This window comes from Panulirus ornatus, chromosome 66, assembly GCF_036320965.1.
Source record: "Panulirus ornatus isolate Po-2019 chromosome 66, ASM3632096v1, whole genome shotgun sequence".
Classification (NCBI taxonomy): domain Eukaryota; kingdom Metazoa; phylum Arthropoda; class Malacostraca; order Decapoda; family Palinuridae; genus Panulirus; species Panulirus ornatus.
The window spans coordinates 212641-240282 of NC_092289.1; the positions used below are offsets into that span (position 1 = coordinate 212641).

Genomic DNA, 27642 nt, shown 5'->3' on the forward strand with positions numbered 1-27642 from the left:
CAGATACTACGTTAGGCAAGTTACATATGGTAGACTCGCTTCATCCTACTAGTTAATGTCAATAAACATACAGCTGTTTTATTGTTTCCTACCACTGTTGGCACACACTTGTCATTCTCGTTATGATATTAATCATTATTTTTTTCTTTATTTCAGGATAGAAATGTTGGAAATGACTTTAACACTGAAGTGAGTAAGAGTTTCGGAAAAAGGAACTATGGAGGGAAATCGGAGGACGGATATGATATCGTTAGACAATGAGAGTCTTATCTCCAAAAACAACAAAGTGCAATACATCAGGTACGAACTAAATGAAAAAGAATATCACGAAAATCTAAAGATATTGGAAGAGAGCCAGCATGAGTTTCAAGAAAAGGTTCAGGTGTTGCGTGAAAACGAGAAGAAACTTTTAGAAAAGGTAAACTCATCCCAAGAAAATGTGCCAGTTACTCTGATAACCACAAGAGAACCATCAAGGGCTCAGGTTAACCAAGAATTTTTGCGGAAATTTGAAGAAGAAAATCTCATAATCCAGGAAAAGGAAGAACAGATCCGAAACAGCGTCAAGACAAGCGAGGAAGACGAGTCCGAGGACCCTGACTGCTGTGCAGCCTCCAGTTTGAACTACTGTGAGGCGTGCTTGGAGGGCCCTAAGTGTTGTGTGGACCTGGAGTATCATGACGAAGCTGATAACCACAGTGACACGTCGACGTTGGTCGCTGCTGATTCCGCTGGTGACTTCGACTACAGTCATCAGAACAGCGAAGAAGAGAGTGTTATCAGCTATTATATAGGAAAAGAGGACCAGGAAGTTACAGTGCTGGAATACGAGTTTTTTGTAAATGATAATGATGATGATGAGCTAAATCTTAGATGCAGAAACGAAGATGGATTTATTGAAGGGTACGATGACGAGGACGGAGGTGATGCTAGATACAAAGAAGAGGAACATCACGTCTGTTATGAGGAACATTGCGGAGATGATAAGGTGGAAGAGTACTACCTGGACGACGAGGGTTCATCACAATGTATCCAGGGTTCAGGTGCAGAAAATCTCTCTTGCTACCAGGAACCATTGGAAGTTATCTTAGAGATATTGGGAGAAGAAGGTGAAGATCAGGGTAAAGACCCAGACATTAATGGAGACAAAAAAGTGAATATATATGACAGCAACAAGTTGAATACAGAAGACGATCTGATGACGTTTTCCAATAGTGGTGAATTAAATCCGAGCTGCATAGAAGAATATAAGTCCACACACGATGACAGTAACACGGTGAGTCCTGAAAAAGTATCCAATTCTGATCCTTCCAACTTCCACCAAACTCTGTTAGGTAAGACTGAGACAGCAGAATACGAAGCCACAGATGGTAAATATATAAAAACGTATCCAAGTGGAGCAAAACTCACTATTTGTAACCAGTACAACATTAATGAGTCACCCCTCATCAGTCTGACAGATGACTCCTTTGCTACAGGGAGAAGCACTTTAAGTTCACCAAGTTGCAGCATCAAGGAAGAAGAATCAGACAGGGACAAGTTAAAGAACCTGACCTCTGAGATTGAGGCTTACCTGAAAGAGACAACAATGCTTCTGGAAAGTGCCACGAGTTATGCATCAAAAGTGGCACCAAACGGGGTCAGAAGTGATGGACTGAGTGAATTTCAAGTAAGGAAAACATTTACCTCGACAGGAGATGAAACATCTAATTTGATAAATCAACATATAGAATGTGTAAATGATTCATCAACATTGAGAAATGGCGACTCCGCTCCAGTAGAGGCAATCTCTGCTCGTCATCCCAGTTTTGCGAGTGAAGTATCCAAGCAACCTCCAAGAAAACCAAATGGGGTCACCAAGAATTGCACTTCCACAGACAACATTAAAAATTCCCCAAGTGTAAAAGAGAACATTTGTTGTTCGATAGCCCCCGAGACGGAAACGGAAAGACTTGGGCAAAACGGAGGAAATGCTTTGGACATTTCTAATTCATGTTCTGAGAGCACTGATGTATTTCAGTCTTTAATGGAAACCAAAAGTGAATACTTCTCGGCCATAGAGACCTCTGGTGAAGCCATGGAAGCTCTTGATTGGGAAGAAAAGATCAGTATGAAAAAACAGGAGAAACCCGAAAGAATTATCTATAAACCACAAGAAAGAACTCAGGACGATGACAACTATTTTACGAGTCCAAAGAATGTCAGGAAGGTATGGCTGGCTGCCTTTCAAGAGCTAGAGGACCGTTTGGATGATGCTATCAAGGACGATCGTCCAGACTTTCAATGTAATGTTTATACACCTGCCTCAGACGACGAGAATACTGATACGGCTGAAGGTATCTTATGTCATGATCAAGAGGTAGTTCACCAGCAGACTCTTAGTCGCTGTGACTCACCTCCACCAACGGTGTTTTGCTTGGAAAACCTCGAAAAACTTTGTAATCGCCTGAGTCAAGAACACGAAAAAATAACTGAGGGGGTAAACAAGACTGCGCAACTATCAATCAAGGAAAGGGATGGATATAAATGTATCTCTCATGAAGACATAAGGAGACAACCCGTGGGAGTCAACAAGTCAGACACATTAATGAACATTTCCCCTGGATGTAATGTCACCGAGGAGCTGAACAAGATAAACAGCAAACGCAGAAATCATCCAATGATGGGTTTACAGCAGTTACAGAACCATATTAGTTTACAACAGTTACAGAACCAAATTTATTTACAGCAGTTACAGAACCATACGGGCAAAGCGATAAAACAAACTGATTTCATGTCAAAGTTAGATAACTTGATGTTAAACGAAAACGCAATTTACGAAACGCTTCATGTTTGTGGAACAAAATCAAGGATTAAAGAAAATGGGCAATTCTCTCTCATGAGAGAAAACGAAATAGAGCTCTTTAACTCTCAGGGGGATACTTCTGGAACATCTCCGATGCATTACATTGATTCAAAATTAGACGAGATATTTAGTTGTGTTGAAAATGTCGTATCTACAAATTTTGTTCCTGAGGTGAAAGAAGCCCAAGAACAAAATTCGGTTGCTTTACACAATATTATATCTCTGGCAGCAGAAAACCCTGATACTGTTAAGGAAAATGTCCGTTCGCAATGCATAAGAAACCAAGAAGAAAATGATATTCAGGTGCAGCTTAATAATATACTAGATGGATTGGACATAATGTACGAAAAATACCTCATGAAAAAATTGAACATGGGAGAGGAGCAATCATTTAACACCATAAACGAAGGATCCTATAAAGGAAAAGAGACAACAGATTCATTGTTTAACGAAAGAGCAACACATTTTTCACACACAGAGGAAAACAAAACTTGGAGAAGTTCCTGTGAAAATACAGCTTTTCAGGATATTATTGACATTTCCGAAGATTTGAAACACCTTTGTGTATTTCACGTTAATAAGTCTTCAACAGGGACCTGGCCTGAATCTATCGTTACCACCCAAAAGGAAACACTAGAAGAAGCCTATCCTGAGTTTTTTTACCGTGGTGGTGACAATCTTGACGCTGAGATTACAGATAAGGTAAAGACATATTCCCTCAGGTCTCAAGACTCTATTTCAGAGCACATGGCTGACCATAAACAGAGTTCACAAACACAGTCTGTACAAGAGGAGCAAAAAGAAAACTTTGAATATCTTGAAAAAAATCGTAGTGGAGGGACTGATTGGCCCGAAGGAGGCAAAACAGATGCTGCGACTTTCTTGGTGACATTACGGGAGGAGAACCTAAAGTGCTACGAACTGACATTCAGATGTCTGGAAAACATCATCACCAGGACCAACACTCTTCTGGATGCTGTCAACTTGCAGGTCAGTGTTTACTTCCTGTTTTCTCTGTATATTCATGTGTTCGTTGGTGGACTTCCAGGATGCTCCCTTACCCTTTAACCCAATATACTCATTTCTTTATCTTTTTCTCTGGCTTTCTACATTGCTCCTTCCTGGAAGAAATAAAGACGCGTAGTATGAATATTTTCCATAAGATTCACTCTCTCTCTCTCTCTCTCTCTCTCTCTCTCTCTCTCTCTCTCTCTCTCTCTCTCTCTCTCTCTCTCTCTCTCTCTCTCTCTCTCTCTATCTATCTATCTATCTATCTCTCTCTCTGGAAGGTATCTGGTGGTACAGCAACCAACCACTTGCCTAGGTATTGGGTGGGTTAACAACCTGCTTTGCAGTGAGCCAGGACTTTAGTGGCTGTCAAGTGTCACCCCTTTGACTCAAATAGTTCTCTTTTCTTTCTGACTCACCCACACGTTGGCTGCTTGTATTCAGTACCCAAAGATAGTCTCTCTTGTTCGTGCATAACACTTGACAACAAGTAATTTACAGGACTCGTTCTTCGTACTATGTTTCCAGCGGCGATCGCAGCGCACTAACCCATCTTTTTGAAAGAAACTGGTCGTAAGTACTAGTAAATATTCTCTAAAATTCAAACGTTAAATTGCATATCTATCACTCTTGTCATAATTGCACGTGTGTGTGTACGATTACTATTTGTGTTACTATTTGTGACTACCATCTGTGTGTTGCAGGGAGACAGTTTTACACTCGTGTTGCCCCTTGAATATATGTCTATACACAAAGACTATGTTTACATTATGCTTTGTATAAACTAACTAAAGATAATACAACCTACCATTGAATACAGTGAATATCAATATCATCACTTATCATATCAGGTTTGGTTATTTTAATTTCATCTAGATTATGCCATATATTCATATTATTTTATCAATAGGTTTTTCTGCTTATATAAAATGTTCTATTCAAGAGAAAATGAATTTCACCGAAATTCGTCTTATGTGGCCGGTCAGCAACCCAGTCACCCCCTTTTTCAATAAATTCCACTGCAATACCATCCAAACCCGCCGCCTTGCCGGCTTTCATCATTCGAAAAGCTTTCGCTACCTCTTCTCTGTTATACATATATATATGGTGGAGGTGGTGTGCGAAGTGAGAGGGTCATTGCGAATGGTTTGGTAAACAGAGAAGAGGTAGCGAAAGCTTTTCGGATGATGAAAGCCGGCAAGGCAGCGGGTTTGGATGGTATTGCAGTGGATTTTAACAAAAAAGGGGGTGACTGTGTTGTTGATTGGTTTGTAAGGATATTCACTGTATGTATGGTTCATGGTGAAGTGCTTGAGAATTGGCGGAATGCATTCATAGTGCCATTGTACAAAGGCAAAGGGGATAAAGGTAAGTGTTCAAATTACAGAGGTATAAGATTGTTGAGTATTCCTGGGAAATTATAGGGGAGGGTGTTGACTGAGAGGGTAAAGGCATGTACAGAGCATCAGTGTGGTTTCAGAAGTGGTAGAGGATGTGTGGACCTGGTGTTTTCTTTGAAGAATGTATGTGAGAAATACTTAGAAAAACAAATGGATTTGTATCTAGCATTTATGGATATGGAGAAGGTATACAAAAGGGTTGACAGAGATGTTTTGTGGAAGGTATGATTATATTGTAAGTTGCTAGAAGCAGTGAAAAGCTTTTACCAAGGATGTAAGGCATGTGTACGAGTAGAAAGAGAGGAGAGTGATTGGTTTCCAGTGAATGTCGGTTTGCGGTATGGGTGCGTGATATCTCCATGGTTGTTTAATTTGTTTATGGATGAAGTTGTTAGGAAGGTGAATGCAAGAGTTTTGGAGAGAGGGGCAAGTATGCAGTCTGTTGTGGATGAGAGGGCTTGGTAAGTGAGTCAGTTGTTGTCGCTGATGATACATCGCTGGTGGCTGATTCGGGTGAAAAACTGCAGAAGCTGGTGACTGAGTTTGGTAAAGAGTGTGAAAGAAAGCTGAGAGTAAATGTAAATAAGGGCAAGGTTATTAGGTACAGTAGGGTTGAGGGACAAGTCAATTGGGAGTTAAGTTTGAATGGATAAAACTGGAGGAAGTGAAGTGTTTTAGATATCTGGGAGTGGATTTGGCAGCGGATGGAACCATGGAAGCAGAAGTGAGTCGCAGGGTCGGGGAGGGGGCGAAAGTTCTGGGAGCGTTGAAGAATGTGTGGAAGGCAAGACCATTATCTCGGAGAGCAAAAATGGGTATGTTTGAAGGAATAGTGGTTCCAACAATGTTATATGGTTGCGAAGCGTGGGCTATAGATAGGGTTGTGCGGAGGAGGGTGGATGTGCTGGAAATGAGATGTTTGAGGACAATGTATGGTGTGAGGTGGTTTGATCGAGCAAGTAATGAAAGGGTAAGAGAGATGTGTGGTAATAAAAAGAGTGTGGTTGAGAGAGCAGAAGAGGGTGTATTGAAATGGTTTGGTCACATGGAGAGAATGAGTGAGGAAAGATTGACAAAGAGAATATATGTGTCAGAGGAGAAGGAAACGAAGAGAAGTGGGAGACCAAATTGGAGGTGGAAGATGGAGTGAAAAAGATTTTGAGTGATCGGGGCCTGAACATGCAGGAGGGTGAAAGGCGTGCAAGAAATAGAGTGGATTGGACAAAGTATAACATATATATATATATATATATATATATATATATATATATATATATATATATATATATATATATATATATGAAGGTAAAATCACTCTTTAGTAGGAATTCACACATTAATATTTAACATGTAATTTTTCTACATATGCGGCACGTCATGTTTCGTGGAGACAATCCACCTCAAACACCTGCCAGTACTTAAAGTTATTTAAATCCCATCACACTCGGTTTCTAGCGTACAGCAATCTATCTAAGCCCAGCACTGTCAGCTAGGTCCGGTCGTAACCTTTGTAAGGGAGGGTGGTTAAGGAGGGTCAGGTGGCGGGGGTTAACCTGTGTAGCTGGGTGTCATGAACAATTTTTTTTTGTTTTCGTGTTTTGTCAATACTATCTCATAATAATTTGGTTAATGCTAGGATAAGCGTTGAAATTGCCTGGGGACAAATTATAATTCTTAGTATTAGCAATTAAGAGATTTAATGGTTACGTGTGGCATAATCAGCAGAGGAGTATATGATCACCCCATAGATCTTGAAAATCACTTTATTTTATACCTCTTTGCTGATTATGCCACACGTATCTCAGGAAGACAGTTATCAGATCCTGGAGGAGATAACGTGGAATTCCCCTAGCTCCTTGGGCTCCTGATGATCCCTTTTATTTCTTCCTGGCGCTACGGGCCACGATCGGTGTCTAACGCTAACGATAACTCGGTCGTTATGATTTGATTATGATTTGTCATCCCACCAAGTTTTACTGAATGTGCCACGTATTCAGACTATAATACCAATCAATATCAATTTTTTGCAAAATGGTTTGTAGGAAAGAAAATCACACTTCAAAGTAAACCCTGTGATCATGGACTTCCACCGTCAACACGTCCGACCTGCAGACGCCACCCTCAACGGGCTGTAAAAGATGCCAGATGTCGCAATGCAAATTTTGTAATGGTCTTATGTTTCTTAAGTTCTACAGTTAATAACTGAGGATTAACTGATATCGTGATATCTATCAGATTTGAAGTAGTATCTGAGGATACCAGCTAAAGGCATTGGTTCGTGACGCTATATTTCTATGAAGCAGTGGTCGAATAGCCTCCGTCTACGTTCAGGCATTAGTGTGGCGGGTGAACTCGTCAGAGTAACACGCATGTTCAGGTGGTCAAGTAGGGCTCGCAGCTCTTTAGTGGTGATGCGGAAGACTTGGACTGTATTTTGCTAGACAGTGGAAGATTTTCACATATAATCTATAGCCGAGGAAAGCTTCGTTTGACCACGTGAGTAATCAAATTTTGATGTGTACGACATGCGGTTTACGGAACCTAATCGCTTAAAACGACTCTGGAACTCAACATAGACAAGTTGGGTGTTTGGTTATGCAGGCTCTCGGCAGTATCAGTACAATGCCAGTTTACATGAGAGGCTTGATGGACTATGTGGGACTGGAAAACGCGGAAGGAATGATGGGTGTTAGGAACCAAGTGGCAGGAACGCTGTGTATCCGCGTCGGGTCTCCTTGTTTCTCCACCTCGACTGTTATGACCCTTGACACACAGCACACCGACACGACTTTGGATATTACGGCTCTCGAGGAGGACATGGTGGACTCAGAGGACGAGGTAAGTCAGCCACCAGAGTTAGAACACAGAGTCTTTCTCATTATAGCGCCTCATTGTTTATATCTACCTGATTTGTTCTTCTTTAAGTTCAAAACAAAGTATTTAAGTATTTGAGAACGTAAAGAAGTCAGTAGCGTTGCATGGTTCACTCCGAAGGAAATTCGTCAGCATTGCGTTAGGGGTAAATATATCAAGGTTTACCTCGTAACACTATGCAAAACATGCGCTTTCGCTTGAAGATACAAGAAACGTCATTGACTTGAGTTAACTGCTTCGTTTATATATTTTACTATTTTTATGGACAGACATGTGCTTAACTCACGGCATTTGAAATTGTAGCAAAGCTTACTTATTTTCGTAAGCTTAAAAAGATACATGAAAGATACTGTTTTCCCACAGTACATCAAGATTAGCGTTATATCACAGCATGAACTTTATGTAAATCTTATAGTGCATTGCTTGTCAAAATGTAGAATGTTGATAATTTTTTTGGTAACATAGTCGATGTATGCCGCCTGTGTGTTGTATCTTGACGGTAGTAAACGTCGATGAAGGTAAGCCTGTCATATTTAATAAAACACATATTGACCTAGTGTGAAAACGTCCCGGGACGGTGTTCTTATGATAGTTTGCAAGGAATTGCTAGTTAAGACAGAGTGGTTACCCGTAATTGAGGTTTTCGTTGCTCTAAATACATACCTGTTCAACTTCTATGGTTCATTTTGGTAGCACATTAGGTTGTAACCATGTGGCCGCTGTAGCCTGTAGACCCTTCAGGGCGAGCGCAGAGATGCATGATTCCCGAACCGTTACGTCAGCGACATCAGGATGTCTAGAAAACGGTGTAAAAGATATTACTTTAAACATATTTAGCTGAATTCTCTTCGTCCACAGCTCTGTCACTTCGTGAAGTCGCTTCAGTAAGGGTTTAACATTTCCCATTATCTCAATGCAAATTACATCTTCGACTTATTTTTCATAATGTTTGCAAAACAAGTGATTTCATAGACAAATTTTTTCATCGGCAGTCTTACCGGGTAGTATCGCTGGATGATATCGTTGAGAGCTTAAAGGAAACGGTGCTCTTTTATGCTTGAATTCTCACATCTTCGACAACTGACACTTGCCCCTCCGGGCCAATTGCTAATGGAAGACCTTCCCGCGTAAATCCCAGCGATGCCGCGACTCAGCTGGTCCAGGGGAAGTACGGTCTGCTGCACGGGTATGCAAGGGAAGGTGGTCGTGAATTGCCGGCATTTCCTACCATGAGATTAGTTGCCATGCAGACGTCGTGGATAGCCCATCTAAACCTAAACTTCGACTTGTACAAATATCACTCATCTCTTACCAAATTCCTGTATAAATCTTATTTGGGTTCTTTCTTGAAGGCTCTCCCATACCTTTAATTCGGATTTAGATTAGACATGTTAGGGAAATGGCTAGTACCTGCCATTCAAAATTATCCAACGCGGAAGGGCGAAAGAAGGGTAAAATGACATAGACACTAGCAAGGTAACACTTATGGAATCGGAAATATATTTATAGCAGCGTTTGTCAAAATAATTGGTAAGTTTGATATTCAGCACAAGAATTAACGTTAAATTACCGTCTCCGACATTCACTTGTTTGAGTTAAAATCATTTATTCCTGGTAGTTTTTGATGTGTTTTGCACTGTTCTGACCTTCATTTCTATCGCAGATCACTAACTTATGAGAAATCCCATCACCCTTTATCCAACAATAGTACGGGACCCCCATTGGGAATCGGGGATTTTGGGTGGGGAAAATCACAAAGAGTGGGTTTTGAGTTAGAAATGAAGGTCAGAATCATTCAAAAGACACCAGAAACCATCGTAAAAGCAATTCAAACCAAACCAAAGCTAATCTAACCAGGGCCTAGATATCCGGAACGAAATTACACCAAAATCAAAATGAGACGTAGATATGGAAACACTTTAATCTGAGAAATATGGGTAACTAGATTCATGTGACAGGAAAAATGGTGCTTGAATATTCTGTCTGGAGTGTTAACAAGAATCCTCCGTTATGACCAGTCAGGCTGGTATCACCATAGCGGGTTGATGGTTTGGCTGTAGATGATGTGAAGGATGTCAGCAATATAAGTTATATGTGAAGTGAACCTTCACCTGGCCCCGGGCGAGCGAGCAGTTGGGCTCCCTGTGGCCCCAGGTAAAAAGCGGGGCACATGGCAACACCAGGACCTGGCCCAGCGGGCGTGGTGCCCCGGGGTAGCTCAGTTCACGTTTCACTCAGAGTTCAGGTATGTTTGAAGGAATAGTGGTTCCAACAATGTTGTATGGTTGCGAGGCGTGGGCTATAGATAGAGTTGTTCGGAGGAGGGTGGATATGTTGGAAATGAGATGTTTAAGGACAATACGTAGTGTGACGTGGTTTGATCGAGTAAGTAATGGAACGGTATGAGAGACGTGTGGTAATAAAAAGAGTGTGGTTGAGAGAGTAGAAGAGGGTGGTTTGAAATGGTTTGGTCACATGCAGAGAATGAGTGAGGAAAGATTGACAAAGAGGATATATGTGTCAGAGGTGAAGGGAACGAGGAGAAGTGGAGACCAAATTGGAGGTGGGAGGATGGAGTGGAAAAGATTTTGAGCGATCGGAGCCTGAACATGTAGGAGGGTGAAAGGCGTGCAAGGAATATAGTGAATTGGAACGATGTGGTATACCGGGGTCGTATTGCTGTCAATGGATTGAACCAGGGCATGTGAAGCGTCTGGGGTAAACCATGGAAAGTTTTGTGGGGCCTGTATGTGGAAAGGGAGCTGTGGTTTCGGTGCATTATACATGACAGCTAGAGACTGAGTGTGAACAAATGTGGCCTTTGTTGTCTTTTCCTAGCGCTACCTCGCGGGCATGCGTCGGGAGGGGGTTGTCATTTTCATGTGTGGCGTGGTGGCGACGGAATGAATGAAGGCAGCAAGTATGAATTATGTACATGTGTATATATGTATATGTCTGAGTATGTATATATATGTATATGTTGAAACGTATAGGTATGTATATGTGCGTGTGTGGACGTGTATGTATATGCATGTGTATGTGGGTGGGTTGGGCCATTCTTTCGTCTGTTTCCTTGCGCTACCCCCCTAACGCGGGAGACAGCGACAAAGTATAATATATATATATATATATATATATATATATATATATATATATATATATGAGATCAATATTAAACGCTCGGACTCTTGCTATTAATCGTTCAACGATTTGGCCGATATAAAGACTGATTTGATTTGATGGATTTAGCTCAACTTCTCATTCATGACTGTAAGTCACGAATATAGAAATATGCAGCAATCACCAAACATTTGCACCTTCCATCTCACAGCTGCTTACAGAGTGTGGAAGATCATTTGATACTTATCTGTCTCTTAGGATGGCAAGATTCTGATTCAGGAAGCCTTTGATAGGTACACCTCTAACTACGCACTGGGAGTTAGTTCTACACTCGTAGGGTTTCTTTCTGATCTGACAATAATATACAAATTGTTTCTGTCCTCGGCCTTCACAGTCTTGCTACTTGGATACAGTACTCCCTCTGTTACTAAACAATTATTTCTTCACACCTCTGTGTCCTGTAATTGCTCTGTTCTTCCCAGTCAAAAGAAAATTGGTAAATACCAACATTTTCAGTGTGATTTAAGAACTTGAAAGCTATAGTTATAGCTCCCCTTTCAGCAACCTTTAATTTTTTAGGTATAATTACTGAACGTCGTTCTGTGTTTATGGTCAAAGTTCTGATGAGATATAACTACTGATTCATTTGGTGCGTGGAAGAAGCACAGTTCTGCTGTGGGCCAGAAAACTACAATATATTTTGTTCCTCGCAATATGATGTTTACAAAACCAGCAATCTGTGTTCTCACTCCTCTTGTCCCTATACCATTACATTTCGCTCAGACACATGTGCATGCGTGATTATCTTCTATTTAACTCTTTATTTGTACATGGATCCATTCTCTCTCTCTCTCTCTCTCTCTCTCTCTCTCTCTGGCCAGGTTGCTGCTTTGTCTTTCTATCTCACGTATACGTAGGTTGCTGGCATTCAGTCACAAACACGCACCATCTTCACCCCACACATAAGACTCGACAGCACATAACTCATGCGGCTCGTGATTCTTAACTCCAGATTTTCTTGAGGTGAGCACTACGTGTTAACGGCAGCGATAGAGGTAGCGATGCCTTTTAGCAAAATTTTGCCGTATGTACTTTCTCTTTCTTACATAGGAATAGAAAGGAAATCAAACAGCAACAGACCAGTAGGTCCTTTGGAGGCTGTTTGTGATAATGGAGGAATACAGCAACTCACAGATTAGTGTGGTAAAAATTGGAAGGCATATATATAACTCAAAGAGAATAAACTAAATTGTCTTTGTAAGTATAGAAGCGTAAAGAATCTTAGTCGCGGACTTGAAACGAAGTATTATATCAAGACTATTCTTAAACGTATGCATAGTGGTGCTTTCAACCACTGTAAATGGTAAATCGTTGCATATATAAACGATCCTGTTGAAGGAAAAGTACTTCGTCTTATTCGAGGTAAAACTTTTGCCCACGAGTTTGTATCCATGACCACGGGTAAAATCAGACGAATCGAGTCTTAAATAACTTGATAGATTAAGATTATCAAAACTTATGATAATTGCGATTACTTGTATTAGATGACCTCTGAACCTTCTCTTTCCTAAGCTAAATAAACTAAAGTCGTTTAATCTGCTCTTGTAGGATTTGTTTCTCTCCGGGATTCGATTATCTTAGTAGCTCGACGAACCATTGTGTCTATTGTCTAAGTCTTCTTATAGGAAGGATAAACAAAAATGAATACGGTATTCAAAATAGAAAGAGACCAATGAATTTTAAAGAGTAAGGATGATTTCCCTTGACTTAAATTCGAAGGCTTTACCCATGAATCGAAGAATTTTGTTCAACCCTTTCACTGCTTTTGTGCATCACTTACTTGGTTTTTGGTCAGAGAATATTATGCCCAAGTCTTTTTCCTCATATATATACCTTATTCACTTCAACAGAATTCATACTGTAGCTTGGCTTTTCCTTTTTTGCATCGATATGTAAAACACTTATCGATATCAAAATTCATTTGCCGCTTGAGCCCATATCATGAGTTTGTCTTCGTCAGTTTGAAGCTGTAAACGTTCAAGTTCATATACAAATATATTTCCCAGCTTTGTATCATCAGCGAATCTTGAAATCTTGCAGTGCAGCCCATTATCAATACCAGTAATATATACTGAATAGAGAATCGGTCCCAAGACTGATCCTTGTGGCACTCCATTTGTTACATCTAATCATTCTGAGGTTCGACCATTACTCACAACTCTGTTTACCATCAGTCAACCAATTTTCTCTACAATGAAGTACATCCCCATCAATGTGCCATGTGACTTAATTTATGCTAGTAACCTTTGATGCGGAACTTTATCGAAAGCTTTTTGAAAATCTAGATAGATAATATCAACTGCTTTACTTTCTTAATGCATGTTGATTATATTATAAAAGAAATCAAACTGTTTTGTCAGACGAGCGATTTCGTCGAAAACCATGCTGGGAATCTTTTATTAATTGGTGGTCCTCTAAATGGGTTACAGTTCTGTCTCAAATAAATGATGGTGCCCATAAGTTTCCCAACCACAGATGATGAGCTAATAGAACGATGATTTCCAGGCAGTTTTTTGACTATCGGTGTTACATTGGTAAAACTTCCATTCATCTAAAACTTTTCCCGTGGAGATGGCTGTCAAGGGATTAACTATCTCATTTTTCTCCTCTTTTATTGTTCTGGAATAGAGTGTATCAGGGTCTGCCGTTTTATTTATTTTCATATAATTTATTGCTTAAAGTATGTCTTTGCCTTTTATGGCAATTTGTCGAAGGACATTCTCCTTTCTTATCAATGAAATTGGATTCGAGACAAAGGTTGAGACATCGTAAATTCAGTTATAAAAAAGGCATTTAAAATTTTTGCCATGGCTTCGTTGTCTTGAACCAACTCACCATTTTCCATAATTAAAGGAGCTATTGTCTGGGTAATGACTCTCTTGCTTCTAACATAGCTGTAAAACACCCTAGGGTTTCTTTTGCTCTTTTCGGCATTATACATTTCATACTGACCTTTACTTTGCCGCATAACTCGCATACTATCTCAAAGCAAATTTACATAACTTACTCTATCACGCTTGTTATTGGATTCCCTGAGTTTCTCTTAGACAACAAGCACTTCTTTATTTCACCGTTCCACCATTTTTTTTTTTTATAAGTAGACTGTCTACCACGCATTGGAACGTATGTTCCCTCTATCGCCATGAAAGTTTTTTGCAACTTTTCCACGCTACTTTCACGTTAAGAATAATGAGATCATTAAATTCTGCACATTTAAAATCTGCATTTTTTCGCGACAGTAATGTTAAGCAATATCAGATACGGTGTTAAAAACGAACCTCAAAAGAAATTTATCGGTGATCACTTGTAGCAAACTTTTCTCCAACTTCATTTGTAGTTAGAACTAAATCTGATACATTCTCGTTGCGAGTACGTTTCTCGGCTAATTGCATTAGGCCGCTATCAGGCAAATTCAGGTAGAGTGCACGACCGGAGCTACTGGAAAGGAATTCTGCCCATTAAGATACAGGTGTGTTGAAATCTTCTATAACAGAATCTTGTTCATTACAGAATTATGCTAACTGATCATAGAATCGTTCATCTACCTCTGGTGTCTGTGCGGTGGCCTATAAACTTGCTGTACAGTAATTTTCTTACGTAGTTTGTCTTTAATTTCTACAAAGATGAAGTCGAAATTCTCAACAGCAGTGACAGTTTTTACCGTGAGGTTTGAATGAGCTCAACAAAGAGCAGTACACCATGGCATACTTCGGTTCTCGTTTGCTTTATGTTAAAGGCTCCAGTCACGGACAAAAGTCAACATTAAGGCCGGGCCTTAATTTAGATATAGAGGTAATTCTGAAAGGGAAAAAGAAAAGGTAAGGGATAATGTTTACGAATTTTAAAGGAAGTGAAAAAACCTGTCTTTTGAACGGTGCCAAGTCAAGTCCTAGTCATTGGGAAAGATATGAGATGGTGGAGAGTTCCGAAGCTTCAACTTGTAGGGCAAGAAACATTTATCAAAACGGCCTACCCTTGAGTTGTTGATGGCAACACAAAAATCATATGACGCAGCAGCTTGCCGAGTATATCGTGGTCTAGCTATTGGTGGGGGCACACAAACAGCCAGCTTTCGGGAGCAAAAACCAAAGTAATACCTATAGAAGAGGAAAGGAACTAACATTGCGGCGTAGAGCAAGAGGGTTAAGTCTGGAAGTTAGCTTGGGAGAATTTATAAGTCGGACTGCTTTCGACTTAACTAAGTCGAGTAAGAATGTAGAGCTAGAACCAACCCAGATGTGAGAGCAGTACTCTATTCAAAGACAAATCAATCCTTTGCATAAACGAAACAACTGTTCAGAAGAAAAGAAGTTTCGACATCCATAGCGGCAGACTTAGCTATTCCCGTAGTGTGGTTTTCCAAAAAAGAGTGGATGTTAAAGTGATACCAAGTATTGAGTTAAGAGATGGAATTACAGAACCGGCAGAGGAGAAACGAGAATTGTGAGGATTAAAAAAAAAAAAACCAAGGGAAAACGGTGTATCCTTGAAATTAGTATTCGGCAAGGAAATGCTTATTGCTCATACCTAACCAACATTCAGAAATGATAATCATATCATAATTTCCTTATGTCACTGACTGTCAGACTTTATTTCATATGCTCCAAGCGTTAACATAGAATATGTTTAAAGTGAGCTGAGACATTACTTGACGTAAGGTGTTTTATGGCGAACCTGAGACCTCTTTCTTGAAGAAATCAGATTCATTTAAAGCCACTCCAAACGTAAAAGTCACCGAGTTTATCTGTAATAGTTCTCATCATCAAGATGTTAAGTGTTGCATCATTTGAACAGGCGATAGTTACCTCCCCCGGTTGTCACCGCTGTACTTGAGATAGTAATTACACAGTTTACTTCCTTCCACTTCTTGTCATTTCTGTACGGGAAGATACGCATACATAGATATTTAACCCCGTTTTCCTCGCTGGAGACGAATCAATTAAGGGAAATTTAAGTATAGAATTTCTTATTGATTTATTCATTATGCTAATTTTATATGAGAATGTCTAGTAACCGGATATCTCTTTTATGAATACAACATCTTCAGATAAATTTTGAACAGATCGTTTGAGGTTTACATTGTAACGCTGTAACTAATTTGAATCATATTTAGGTCTTATGTTAACTTAACTAAACAATTTCAATTATTTGTTACTATCACCATAATCCAGTTTTTCCTGTGGTGTTTATAAACACACTGAACATGACAAGACTTCAGGCGGCTTTTCGGAGACTCGCTGTCGTTGAGTCAGTAGGCACAACTGACCTTGTCCTGGATTTTATAGGCTTTCTTCACTTAAGCCGCCGAAGCATGCAATCCTGCAAAATGTGTTAATCCCACGGTCTCACTTCGGAAGCTGTTTGAAATGTCTCAACCTTAAAAGTGCTTCGTATGGCTTGCTTAGTCGTTAGTGTCGGTTTTACTTCCCGTTGACGTGGGTCTAATTCTTTGGAATTTGTATTTTCATCAAAAATACTTGTGCACGGAGTGCCGGATTGAGCACCAGTGAGGCCCGTAACATTTTTGGAAGACTTTACCCCTGTTTGCCAGACAATGGCACCTTTGTTTGCCAGAAGACGAGACCCTTATCTGCCAGAAAACGGAACCCCTATCAGACAAAAGGCAGCATCCTTATCTGCCAAAAGACGGGACACCTATCTGGCAGACGACGGAACGCCTGTTGGCAAAAGGGGGGACCCCTATCCGCCAGAAGACGGGACATCTACTGGTGAGAGAATGGACTCCTGTCTGCCACAAGACGGAACACCTAATGCCAAAAGAAGAATTCCTTATCTACCAGAAGATGGAACCCTTGTGTGCTAAAAGATAGAACTCCAAACTGTCATAAGACGAAACCCCTATCTGCCAAATGACGGGACTGGAAATCCTCCCCGTCTTGTATTTCAATTTCTAAAAGAGGAAACAGAAGGAGTCAAGCGGGGAGTGCTTATCCTCCTCGAAGGCTCGGTTTGGGATGTCTGAATATGTGGATGTCACCAAGATGAGAAGAGAGGAGTGATAGGTAGCGTGTTTGAAGAAAGAAGCCTGGATGTTCTTCCTTGGAGTGTAACGAAGCTCAAGGATAAAGGGGAAGAATGGTTTAGGAATGTCTTGGGAGTGAAGTCAGGGGTTGGTGAGAGGCCAAGAGCCAAGGAAGGAGTAGCACTACTGAAGCAGGAGTTGTGGGAGTGTGTTTTAGAGTGTAAGAAATTAAATTATTGATTTATGCGTGTAAAACTGAAAGTGAATGGCAAGAGACGTGTGATTAGTGGTTCTTATGCACCTGGGCATAAGAAGAAAGATCATGAGAGGCAAAAGTTTTTGGAGCAGCAGAGTGTGTCAGCAGTTTTCGTGTACGGGAACGGGTATTAGTGATAGATGATTTCAATGCGAAGGTAAGTAATATGGCAGTTGAGGGTATGATTTGTTTGTATGGGGTATTCAGTGTTATGAATGGAAATTGAGAGGAGCTTGTGCAGCTGTGTGCTGAAAAAAAGATTGATGACAGGGAATACCTGGTTTGAATGAGAGATATACAAAAGTATACGTATGTGAGTATGAGAGATGGTCGACAGGCATTATTAGATTACGTGTTAATTGATAGGCGTGTAAAATAGAGACTTTTAGATGTACATATGCAAGACTTTTGGATGTAAGTGTGCTGAGAGTGACAGCTGGTGGGATGTATGATCACTATCTTGTGGAGGCAAGGATGAAGATTTGTAGAGGTTTTCGAAAAAGAGGAGAAATTATTAGGGAGAAGAGAGTGGTGAGAGTAAGTGAGCTTGGAAAGAAAATTTGTGTGAAGAAATACCAGGGGAGATTGAATGTAGAATTGCAAAAGGTGAGAGCAAATGAAGTGAGGGGAGTAAGTGAGGAATGGGAGGTATTTAGGGAAGCAGTGATGGCATGTGCAAGAGATGCATGTGGCATGCGAAATGTGGGAGGTGGGCATATTATAATGGGTAATGAGTGGTGGGATGAAGTATAGTTGTTAATGAAAGAGAAAAGAGAGACATGTTTGCGGTACCTACAAGGAAGGAGTGCACATGATTGGGAGATATACGAGAGAAGGCGGCAAAAGTTTAAGCGGGAGATGCAGGGGTTGAAAAAGAGTGCATATGAGAGTTAGGGTTTGAGAGCATCATTAAACTTTAGGAAGAATAAAAAGATGTTTTGGAATAAGTTAAATAATGTGCAAAAGACAAGAGAACAAATGGGGACATCGGTGAAGGGAGCAAAAGGGGAAGTGATAACAGGTACTGATGGTGTGTGATAGAGTGAGTATTTTGAAAGATTCTTAAGTGTATTTGAAGGTAGAGTAGCAGATGTAGGGTGTTTAGTCGGGATGGTATGCGAAGTGAGGGAGTTAGAGAGATTGGTTTGGTGCAAAGAGAAGAGATGGTGAAAGCCCTGAGGAAGTTAAAATCCGGCAAGGCGACGGGATTGTATGGTAGTAAGAAAGGAGGTGACTGTGTTTTTGATTAGTTGGTAAGGATATTCAGTGTATGTATGGGTCATGGTGAAGTGCTTGAGGATTGGCGGAATGCACGTATGGTGCCACTATATAAAGGCAAAGGATATAAAGGTGAGTGTTCAAACTACAGATGCACAAGTTTGTTGAGTATACCTGGAAAGTTATATGGGAGGGTATTAATTGAGAGGGTGAAGGCATGTACAGAACATCAGACTGGGGAGGAGCAGTGTGGTTTCAGAAGTGGTAGAAGGTGTTTGGTTAAGGTGTTTGCTTTGAAGAATGAGTGTGAGAAATATTTAGAAAAACAGATGTATTTGTATGTGGCATTTATGGATCTGGAGAGGGCATATGATAGGGTTTATAGAGATGCTTTGTGAAAGGTCTTAAGCATATATGGTGTGGAGCATAAGCTTCTAGAAAAAGTGAACCAACCCTGCGGTGCAAGGCAAGGGGGTCAAGTTTGGAAGTTAACCTGGGACAGTTTATAAGACGGATTACTTTCGACTCAACTCAAGTAAGGATGCAGAGCTAGAACCACCCCAAATGTGAGAGCAGTACTCTATACAAGAACGAATCAATCCCTTGTATAAACGGAACAACTTTTCAAAAGAGAATAAGTTACATCTAAACAGAACACCCAATTTCTTAGAGGCAGACTTGGGTATTCTTGTAATGTGGGGATTTCAAGAAAGAGTGGATGTTACAATAATACCAAGTATATTAATTGACTCAAGAGGTGGAATTACAGAACCATTAAAGGAAAGGCGAGGGTTGTGAGGAGTTTTCGATAGCGAGAGATGGGTAGAAGTTGGGTCTTGGAGGCATTATACTTAAGATTTTGTCTACCCCACTGGGAACTTTTTGACGAGATCTGCCAATTATAACAGAAGGAAAGAACTCTGAATCGGATGAAGTATAATAACATGTGTTTACGGTATGACATTCTCTATACCTAACCAGTATTTTTCTAATATGGAACTGAATTCTGGGATCTTTTGTCACTCAGTTTCTGGACAGTTAAGATATAATCTGATCTTGGGATTCAACAAAGCAGTTAATACAATATCAAAGTGAATCATGAAAAATACTTCTGGTGGGATGGAGATGGGGCATGTGACATAAACTCAACGGCATGGCCACTTGCTCGTGTTGATGACCCGTGCAGCGGTGCAGCCTCTCTCCCAAGGTCAAGCTATACAACCAGACCCTGGAAGTAACTGCTGGAGGGAAGGCGGCCCAGTGTGCAGATGCTATCACGTTCTCGCTGCTCTCTCTCTCTCTCTCTCTCTCTCTCTCTCTCTCTCTCTCTCTCTCTCTCTCTCTCTCTCTCTCTCTCTCTCTCTTTCCTGGTAAAATCTCGTCATAGGTACTAGTAGGCACTACTATGTAGGTACTAGTAGGTAAGTAATTGAAAATACGCACAAGTAGGTACGTAACAGCAACTAGGTACTGGTAGGTCGGTACTAGTAGGCACGTACTCATTGCCTGGTGATCATCCACGGGAAAGTATGTAAATAAGTTACATTTCTTTTCCTCTGATGCAATTTTTGTGTCCAACATTTTGAAGAAACTTCTCCCAAATGTGTGTAACTGTATTTTTTCTTTGTAGGAGACTTGCGTATCGTTCATGTTTTAGTTATGAAATTAATCTAATCTCAGGTTTATCAGTTCTGCTTTGACAATCACCACAGTCGTTACCCTGCCAACATGGCACACCATTATCAGGATACATCACCACAGGTCCATCACCAGGACACACCACCACAGGTCCGCCACTTCCAGGTCACATCACCACAAGGCCACTATCACCATGTCCTACCACAATGAGCCCACCACCAGGACACACCTCCATATGCCAACCGTCAAGATACACCACCTCGGCACACCACAACAGGACCATTACCAGGGCACACCACCACGAGCCAACCACCCCCAGGGAACACCACCATGGGTCCATCACCTGGTCACATCATCATAGACCCACCAACTCCAGGCCTTACCAGCAGTGGCCCACTACCACCAGAGCATACCACCAAAGGCCGACCACCAGGAGACACCACGAGGACACACCACTACAGGCCAACCACAAGGGCACACCACCACAAACCCAACACCAGGGCATATCACCACAGTACTGCTGCCATAACATTAGGCCCAATACCAGGAAACACCATCACCAGCCCACCATCTCCGGGGCACACCACCACAGGCTCACCACCTCCAGGGCACAAAGCCAAAGGCACACCACCACCGGCCCGCTACCAGGACATATTACCACCTACCTACCACCACGGCACACCATAACAGACCTACTACCAGGGAATGCCACCACTAGCCCACCACCTCCAGGGCACACCATCTCAGGCCAACCACCAACAGGGCACACCGCCTCAGGCCTACTACCACGGCACACCACAACAGGCCCACCACTTTCAGGGTACACCACTACAGGCCCATCTCCAGGACACACCACTACATGCCCACCATTACCAGGGAACACCACCATAAGCCCACCAGCCCCAGGACACACCACCGCAAGCCCACTACCTTTAGGGGAAATCACCAAAGACCACCTGTACGGCACACCACCGCGGCTTACCACTACCGGAACACACCATCACGAACCCTCCACTGCCGGGATACATTACCACAGACCCAACACTACCAGGACGCTCCATCACAGCTCTATAATCAGGACACACCACCACAAGCCCACCACCACAGGTCTACCTCTAGGACACACCACCACAGCTCACCAAAAGAGAACCACCCCCTCCAGGGTATGCTAACATAGGCCAGCCAACAGGACATATCTTCGGGGTTCACCACAGGCCCACCACTACCAAGGCATATCACCTCATACACACTACCAGAACACATCAGGACACACCACCACAAGCCCCTCAACAGGGCACACCATCACAGGCCTAACATCAGGGCGTACCACCAGGACACACTACTAGGACACCATCTCAGGCCCGCTACCAAAACACCACCAGAGCACACCAAAATAAACCTACCACCACCAGGGCACGCTACCATGGACCCACTAACAGGTTACCCCACCACAGGCCCATCACTACTAGAGCACGTACCACAGACCCACCATCAGGACACACCAACAGGGTACACCACCAGAGATCCACCACAAGAAGACCCCGGCAGGATACGCAGCCGCACGTTCGCCACGTAGGCACACCATCACAGGCCCATTACCAGGATATATCGTTATGGCACACCACCACAGGCTCACCACTAAAGGCCTGTCTACACGGGCGGGCCTGATCGGCGGGCTTGCCCGTTAACGGGCATATTTGACGGGCAAACGATCAAATTGCCCGAAAGCCCGCCGAGCGAAATCACTGAGCTGATGCCCGGTAGCTGGAGTTTCTACCCTGCCAGACGCAAGATAATATCGTGAACCCACAGCGGGCCTTCATCCCACATCCCACGGCATAGTAGCACAGTGAACAATTAACGATGGCAGCCCATTATATAGGTATAGTTACTTATATCACAATGTCACAACATTATTTACACGTAACATGTTTAAAACATTCACTTACCTGTAAGTAGTCAGCCTTCAGCACCTCGTATATGGCCCTACGTGTTTCTGGTATTATGCGGGACAAGCTTTGCTTTGATATGCGTGTACTGTACTGCAACTCCGAATAAGTAGACCCACTTGCTAAAAATCGCAGAGTTGCTTCCAGACGAGCTTCTGCTGTAATGCTGTTTCTCATAACTGTGTCTTTCTTCACTATGTATGGCTCCACCTTTGATAAGATGTAAAAAGTGCTTGCACTCATCCTCATGTAATTTCTGAAGTCGTGTTCCTCACTACTTTGTAGTTCATGAAGTATTGTTGCAATGCTTGCAAACATACTTCTTTTCTTTAACCAATCTTTACACCATATCCTTTTCTTCTTTTTCTTCTTGAGACACAAAGCTATTATCATAGAGCACAAAATCTTTTTCTTGACAATGCTAGGCACCATGGTTCTCGTACCGCACTCCACCCGCTACTGGCAACATCGTCGGGCAGGCCCGGCTGTTCATCACTTCGGTCGTGTGGACAACATTCACGGGCAGGCCCGCCAGAATTTGCCCGTTAACGGGCAAACCCGCCGATCAGGCCCGCTCGTGTAGACAGGCCTTCAGATACACTACTGTGGCCCATTATCACAGGTCCACTATCTCCAGAACTTACCGCCACAGGCCCACCACCAGGACGCACTACTACAGACTCACCAACACTAGGACACACCAGTACAGGCTTAGATCCACCAAGAAACACCACGACAAATTCACCACCACCAGGACACACCAACACGGGTTCGTCACCTCCTAAGCACATTGTCACGAGCTCCCTGCTTGGCCATACTGGCGCAGGCACACTAATACCAGAACACGCCACCACAGGCCCACCACCAGGACACATCACTACAGGCCCATCGTCTCTAGGGCACAACGTCACAGGCTGATTATGCATGGCAATTATTTCGCTTAAGGTGCCCACTGAAGGATGAGTGTTGGAGGTGAGGGAGAAGTGCCCACTTCCATCCCGGAACATCTCCGACAGTATGAGGAAGATGGAATGAGGCGACCTTCCGTCTGACATGATGAGCTTAACATTTTCTTTTTCATTTGATATTCAGCTCTCTCATACGCTTTATAAACCACGCAGAACAAGATTTTCACAATATCACTGCAGTTGGCGTTCCCAGCTCTAGAGAATCAATACCCACAAAAGGTTCATTCCTGTATGCATTTGATCAACCCCAGATTAATGATAGCAGTAATATAATCATCTGACTTTACCTAAGTACTGTGTATTATACTGCCCGTATGCTAAAGTTACTGATTAGAGTGATCCACTTTTCACCCTATCTTCAGTTACTTTTTGTTTACACTCTTGATCTTGTTCTTATTGCCCAGTTTTCAACTTTTTATCTGCATCCATTGCACATATTTACAGCTTCTCATATAGGAAAACGCAAAACAAGATTTTTTTTTAGACAATGATTATAAGAAATTTTTCACCAGATCACACTATGCTGTCTCTCGCTCTGACAGGCTTTGAGACGAATGTTCATAGCATCAGCTCCAGTTGCAGTATGTGTACAATAAATGATTGCCTGGAGGAGGCAGGCAGGTGCGGAAATGCTGGACTGTAGGTGGGTGTAGGGTTACCTGTGCCCAGCCACAGTGGTCAGCTTGGACCCTCAGGGCGTAGCAGAAGCGAACGAAGATAATCTCCTTGGTGGACGTGGTGGTGTCAGGTTCCGTGAGCCCACCACAACACTCGGAAGGCCAGTGGACCTTCAGTTTTACGTGATGCAAATTTCATATTGATGAAGATGAAGGATAAGATTATTTCAGGTTTTACATTACTTTCGAACTGTTTTGATGCATAGAACGAAGGAGCACTAAAGCCAGACGACTTGTTATGTACATGTATGAAGAATGTTGTCAACAACAGAAGTAACTCCGTTTAATACATTTTTTGAGTTCTGTTGGAGAGTATAGAAGAAAGGGACAACATATTTGTATGAGATTCCCAGTCAACCATGGGTCCATCATTTATAAAGTTAGTAGTATAAAGATAAGGTTATGGATGGAATAGATGTAAGACAATTCACGGGGAATGATTGAAGATGAACTGGAGAAAATACGTTCAACAGGGAAGAAAAATGGGAAAACAGTGACTAAAGATGAAAAAAGACTGAAGAGAAGACAAGTAAAGATATTGATGCCAAGATCTAATTAAACACTGTAATCCTGTAAAACCCATAAAACACCGTATTTTGATAAGCGAATCCTGATACTGATTACCTGCCTAACTAAGCTTCGCAAAGTAGTGGCATGTACGCGGCCAACAGCAATCCACCCGACGAAACCACAGACAGCACGGACGGAGGTACAACACTTAACCACCGCCTAAATAGTGTTCCCTTCGCTGGTTGTGGTAAAGTTTACGTAATTTTTAATTCATTCTCGCATGATGATTAGTGGGTCAAACACAGATTGAGTTAGCTGAGGTCAGTTTACGCAAGATAAGAAAATCTTAAGATTATAGTATTGCTGTGGTAATTACGAGTAAATCATTCAGAATGATGGCATATACACTGATTACCTTAACTTAGGTTACTTTCCTTTATTCAGATGAATTCGGATCATATCAGACGTGTAATGACAAATCGTCGGTTAACAGTACTGGGGCTGGTCGACAAATGGTTATTTGGTATAAGCAGGCACGAGAGTGTGTGTGTGTGTGTGTGTGTGTGTGTGTGTGCATAAGAGCAAAGGCATGGTACATACAAATGTATATAAGGTTTAGTGACGGGGCAATACAAGTGTAAAACTCTCTTCCCAAAATACAAGTGATAATCACACACACACACACACACACACATACACACACATACACAGATTCTGTGAAATTTACAGTGAGGTACATGGGTATACTACATGAGAAAGACAGGCAACAGGAGGCCTGATTGGCCCACAACTGGATTGTTTGGTAAAAGAGAGAGAGAGAGAGAGAGAGAGAGAGAGAGAGAGAGAGAGAGAGAGAGAGAGAGAGAGAGAGAAAAGGAGTTTAACACGACAGAGAATTTAATTGCGCTCAGCATTTTTTAAGCTGCCAGCGACCACCCGCTGCTGCACATTATCCTTCTAGTGTCCCTGTTAACGCTGTCGTTTATACAGTTTGTTTCTGGCGTTTTTCTCAGAGTAAACTTGAATTTATAAGATAAATGTCAAAACAACTTTTGAAGGTGTTTATAGTCTTATCATTCACTACGTCTGACGGTAACTTATTATAGTGCTCAACACACCTCTAGGAAAAGAAGCTTTTTCCCGTAGTACATCCTTTAGCTTTGAGTTTTATTTCATTTGTCCTGGTAACCGTATTTCCTTGTATTTCGAAAAGATGTTCGTGATTTACTTAATCGAGCTTCAGAAATTTTGATCACTTAGAGTAAGTCGTTTTTTTTAAGGGAGAAGAAATCCAATCGTTTTAGCCTCTCTTTGTGTGCTAGATTTCTAACGGATGGGATCAATTTTATTGCGCGTCATTGTAGTTACTTAAGGTGTGGTCTTAATAGAGAATTATAAAGTACGAGAATTGTTTTTGGTGTCATGTAATCTATGTTCCTGGCTATGAAACCTAACATTTGGTTACCTTTTTTTACTCTCTGCTTGACACTGTTTAATGTACTTCAGATTGTTGCTAATGATAACTCCAAGGTCCTTTTCCTTATTCACTTTAGCTTGAGAATTCCCGAATAGTTTATAGTCGTAACGTATATTCTTGCCTCCAAAGTGCATAACTTTGCATTTGTCTACATTTGAATAATTTCGCATTCCCACCTGTTTACAGCTTTACCTCTTAGTGTAGTATCGTCATCAGATTTGACACCGAGTTCTAGGTCATTAATGCATATCATTGAATGAACTGGGACTAGGACTGACACCTGTGGCATACCACTCGTTACGTCTAGCCAATCTAAGCCTTCGCCATTTAATACTACACGCTGCTTTCTTCCGATAAGCTAGCCTCTGATCTATGTACAGAGTTCTTCACCGATATTGTGTGCTTTGAATATATGTATAAGTCTCTTGTGAGGTACTTTATCGAAAGCCTTTTGGAAATCTAAATATACTACATCAAACGGTACTTTTTTCGCCCCAATTCTGATGAATAACATTAAAATATTCCAACAGATTTGTCAGGGTGGATCTTTTATTTCTGAAACCGTGTTGATTGTCCGATATGACTTTGTGATCTAGAAACGTGACAGATTTATCTTGTATTATTTTTTCCATCGTTTTCCCTAACACCGATGTAAGGCTAATTGGGCAGTAATGCAAGTCACACTTTTTGTCTCCTTATTCATATATAGGAGTAACATTTGCTAGTTTCCAGTCAGTTGGCACCTGACCATCCGATAGAGATTTGTTGAATATTTTTGTTATGGGGTATATCAGCTGTCTCCTGACCTCTTTTAAAAATCTTAAAGTTAAGTTATCTGGACCGTTGGATTTGTTAGGATTTAATTGTTCCAGGTATTTAAGTATTTCAGAGCTCTATTTCTCCAGCCCTCAGCTCTTCTTCAGATCCTGGAAACATTTTCATGGGATGCGGTATTCGAGATGTTTCTTCAGTTGTGAATACGGAATTAAAAGAATGATTTAGTATAGTAGTCATTTCCTTGTCAGTAGTTAGTATGTCATGTTCGTTTCGTAATATTCCAATTTTCTGCTTTTATTGTCTTACTTTGTCTTAAACATTTGAAAAATTCCTTATGATTTTTTTTTTTTTAACTTTCAAGGAATTTCTTTATTCTTCCTCGCGTTTACTCTGTCTTATAACCTTCTCACACTCTCTTTGGATTTTGATTAAGTCCTGGTGATTTTCATCGGTTCCTAATGATTTGAATTTCGTTTATGTTTTCTTCTTTTGGCAAATTAGCCCTTCTATTCTCCTGTTCATCCATGATGGTTTTGACATATTGCAAGTTTTCTTCGTAATTCGTGGAATATGTTTATTTTCAATCTCGAGTTGTATGTTTTTAGAATTATTCCACATTTCCTCTATTGTATAAACTTCAATATAGATTTGTCTAATTGGTACGAATTTCATGTTATGTTTTCGAAATTTGCTCGCCCGTAATCTGGGATCATGAGTTAGTTGTCATTTATTTCATAATCTAAATTTATCTCTAATCTAATCAAAATGTGATTGCTATTTGACAAACTCGCCTACTTCTTATGTGTTGATTAAGTTTGCGTCATTGGTGAAATCAAGAATGTTGTTACTTCTAGTTGGTTTGATAATTTCTAGAAAAGCGTC

At 41.3% G+C, this 27642-nt stretch overlaps 1 protein-coding gene across 4 annotated transcripts in view; it reads left to right on the forward strand.

The window, feature by feature from the left end:
* The window catches only part of LOC139746861 (uncharacterized), a 526669-nt gene that overhangs the window by 29064 nt on the left and 469963 nt on the right, over nt 1–27642 (forward strand). For 3 of the 4 annotated variants that reach the window (XM_071658484.1, XM_071658485.1, XM_071658486.1), the window contains exon 2: nt 157–3835. In XM_071658484.1, the coding sequence (XP_071514585.1) occupies nt 218–3835 (3618 nt within the window). In that variant the 5' untranslated portion in view covers nt 157–217. Of the gene's footprint in view, nt 1–156; nt 3836–7620; nt 8092–27642 lie in introns of those variants that run through there. The other variant, XM_071658490.1, reaches the window with a different exon arrangement.